The sequence below is a fragment of the Uloborus diversus genome, unplaced genomic scaffold, assembly GCF_026930045.1.
Source record: "Uloborus diversus isolate 005 unplaced genomic scaffold, Udiv.v.3.1 scaffold_366, whole genome shotgun sequence".
Taxonomy (NCBI): Eukaryota; Metazoa; Arthropoda; class Arachnida; order Araneae; family Uloboridae; genus Uloborus; species Uloborus diversus.
The window spans coordinates 7258-10997 of NW_026558534.1; the positions used below are offsets into that span (position 1 = coordinate 7258).

The window sequence follows — 3740 nt, forward strand, 5'->3', positions numbered from 1 at the left end:
ACCTTAAATTCTGCCTTTGAGCTACTGCTTTATGTGAAAAATCATCTTCAAATTAATTGGACATGTCTGTTCCTGTAAAAAAAATCTCAAATGTGCATGAAACATTGTGCACTGAAGGGAAAATATATGTTTGTGACTACAGTAAAAAGACATTTTCTGATAAAGGACATTGGAAGAGCCATTTGTGGTTACATTTACACACTAATGAATGGCCATATTCTTGTGAGTATTGTAAAAAGACATTTTCTGTTAGAACAAGTTTGAAAACGCATTTGAGGATACACACTAATGAAAAACCATATTCTTGTGAGTTTTGTAAAAAGACATTTTCTCAGGCTGCACATATGAAAACACATTTGAGGATACACACTAATGAAAAACCATATTCTTGTGAGTTTTGTAAAAAGACATTTTCTCAGGCTTCACATATGAAAACACATTTGAGGATACACACTAATGAAAAACCATATTCTTGTGAGTTTTGTAAAAAGACATTTTCTCAGGCTTCACATATGAAAACACATTTGAGGATACACACTAATGAAAGACCATATTCTTGTGGTCAGTGTTATAAGAAATTCTCTCAGAGTTCAAGTTTAAAAGCACATTTGAGGATACACACTAATGAAAAACCACATTCTTGTGAGTTTTGTAAAAAGGCATTTTCTGAGAGTTCGTCTTTGAAAAAGCATTTGAGGATACATACTAACGAAAAACCATATTCTTGTGAGTATTGTGAAAAGACATTTTCTGATAGTTCTTCTTTCAAAAAGCATTTGAGGATACACACTAATGAAAAACCATATTCTTGTGAGTACTGTAAAAAGACATTTTCTGTTAGTTCGAGTTTTAAAAGACATTTGAGGATACACACTAATGAAAAACCATATGCTTGTGAGTACTGTAAAAAGACATTTTCTGTTAGTTCGAGTTTTAAAACTCATTTGAGGATACACACTAATGAAAAGCCATATTCTTGTGAGTACTGTAAAAAGACATTTTCTGATAATTCTACTTTGAGAAAGCATTTAAGGATACACACTAATGAAAAACCATATTCTTGTGAGTATTGTAAAACAACATTTGCGCATAGTTCAAGTTTAAAAACACATTTGAGGATACACACTAATGAAAAGCCTTATTCTTGTGAGTATTGTAAAAAGGCATTTTCTCAGATCGGAAATTTGAAAACACATTTGAAGATGCACACGAATGAAAAACCATATTCTTGTGATCAGGGTTACTAGACATTTTCTCTGAGTTAAAGTTTAAAAACACATTTGACGATACATACTAAAGAAAAACCACATTCTTGTCATCATTGCGATGCATGGGCAGTAAAATATCGTGATAGTGTTCTAATGCACTGTGATGTTTCGGTAGACTTTCTGTTCGCTAAATCAGGCGTGTCGTCGACGGGGGGAGGGGGGGGGAGGTCATCGCGCTTTGGGCACTATTGAATTTTTTAGAAGTGTTTGGAGTTTTCTTATTCTTTGTTTTGTTGAGGAGGGGGGGGCACTCCTGAATAAATATAAATAATATTAATTTTCACAGAAAATTATTTCTCTAACACCAGTAACAATTTATTTCTTATGTTTTTTGTAGAAGTTGCCTCCCCCCCCTCCTCCTCTCGTAATTATGAAGTAACAGTACATGTGTGTGAGATGATTATCAACTGAACATGATGTTTTTGATTCTATGAATATGTTTTGAATGTAAGTACGGAAAAATTAAAAATACAATTATTTCAAACAAGCATAGTATTTTAAAAAATAAAATTGTAGGCTTTGTTAGTTTGCCTTAGGTTGATGAAATCATGACTTCAATAAAGTGTTTAAAAACATTAAATTCTTTTGATTTTTTAAATCTTCATTTCGTAGTTTTAGAGAATGTCATTGTGAATTTTAAGTATGTTTTCAGTAAGTTACCGCCCTATAGCCAGCTCTAAGGCAGAAATACGCAAAAAATACACTGCCAGCTCAGTCATTCCATCCAAGGACTGCAGTTTCGTGCCTGTTAGCAGTCATCAACTCGGGATATAAAGTAAGTGAGCTGAAGGTGGAAAACCTCTTAAAGGAGCCAAGAGTGCCAAACAAACTGGTAGCCAGTGGCGGATCTAGAACTCAAACAAGGGGGAGGGGGGGATTAACCTCGGTCCTTGTGGGCAGTCACTGTATTAGAGGGTCGTTTTTGCGGGTACTTTCAATTTCGGTGGGGGGGGGGGGGGGGGGATCGCTCTTAGAGGGACAGACATCTCTGTTTAACCAGTGTGAAATTTTCCATACAAGGGGTTCCTTTCCCAAAGTATCTTACTTTTAATACGTTCTTTTACTTGCAATAAACTTATATAGTATACTGAAGAATATAAATAGTCTCACGAACATTTTAAAAGTCTGAAAATACTATATGCACCTCAGTTGGATCTAAAGCTAAAGCAGCAAATTACTGCCCTATTGCAAGCAAACACCAAAATCGTCAGTTACAGCATACAGAGATAGTGCTCCAGCTTTGTGCTTATGAGTCCGCAGTAACTATAAAACATGCTCTGGCAAAATACTCAAAAAAGCTGAGTAGATTATCACATTGGTAGATAAAAATACATTCGCGTAACAGGAAGAGGTGTGCAAATATGGTATGGCTCCCTATCGAAAAAGTGAAGATAAAAGCTAGAGTATGAACATTATACAGCTGCTATTGCTAGAGAAATGTATAGTAAAAAGAAGTGGATCCGTGAGGGGGGTCTGAACCCCCCCCCCCCCTTCCCAAATTTTCGGAACGTTTTGGTGGTACAGTTAGATGAGATGGGGTTGACGTTACTTCCCAAGTATTTTTCCTTACTGAAGTCAATTTCATGCTTTCTTTAGCAATATTAGAGATTCGAATGATCTTTCCAGAAATTTGCACGAATAAAAGGTTAAAAACGTAATTTTATGTTATCTGTGATAACGTTAAGGTGATGGGGAAAGTCCAGAGGCTCCCTCGGAAGTATTTTGCTGTAGAATTCGGGAAAACACGATTGTGGGCTATCTTTGGGGACATTAAAAGAGGAATAATTTGGTGATTGGCTTTGGAAATTTTTCAAAGTTGGAGTCTTTAAGAAGGAGTTTTACCTCATTTCTGGTGAATTTACCTTACTAGGCGGCTCTCCTCCGGAAGTTTTTCGAGATTGAACAGTCAAATTTAAGGCTATAAGTGGTGACGTTTAGGATTGTTCGGAGGCCCTCTCTGGGAAAGTTTCGTCAGTGAAGTCTTAAAGACGCAATTTTAGTTGATGCTTAGTTAAGTTTAGGAAATGGAAAGTTTTGGATGCTCTTTATGGAAATATTTTAACAACTAAGTTTTCAAAAGGCTGTCCCTAGAAGTTCGAAAAAACTCAATTTTACGCCTTCGTCAACATTAGGGAGATCTCATGACGTCACTAAAGTTGTGTCAAGTCTTTATTCTGGACTTTTTTCAAAATTGAGGACTTAAAGATATGACTTAAGGTTTAGGTTTGGGAAAGATAGAGGAAAGAGGACCCCCCTGCTTCCTCTTGACTCTATCGGCATCCTTCTCTCAAGAAATCTCTTTCAAGAGGTCATTTTTAGTTTGTATTTGAAGAAGAAAGGTTCAGGGATTCTTTCGACGAATTTTTTAAAACGAAGTTTAAAGCTGTCTTTGGTGACACTGGGGGGGGGGGGGGGTGCTAGGGAGGACCGTCCGGAAAATTATCAAAGTTGAAGTTTAAAGCGTATTTTTTG

The 3740-nt window shown here is 36.3% G+C and overlaps 1 protein-coding gene across 1 annotated transcript; it reads left to right on the forward strand.

Moving 5' to 3' along the window:
- The first annotated feature begins 240 nt into the window (after positions 1-240).
- On the forward strand, positions 241-1409 carry LOC129233386 (zinc finger protein 271-like). Its single transcript, XM_054867421.1, has one exon. The coding sequence runs from the start codon at positions 345-347 to the stop codon at positions 1245-1247; it is 903 nt and encodes a 300-aa protein (XP_054723396.1). The 5' UTR covers positions 241-344; the 3' UTR covers positions 1248-1409.
- The last annotated feature ends 2331 nt before the right edge of the window (positions 1410-3740 follow it).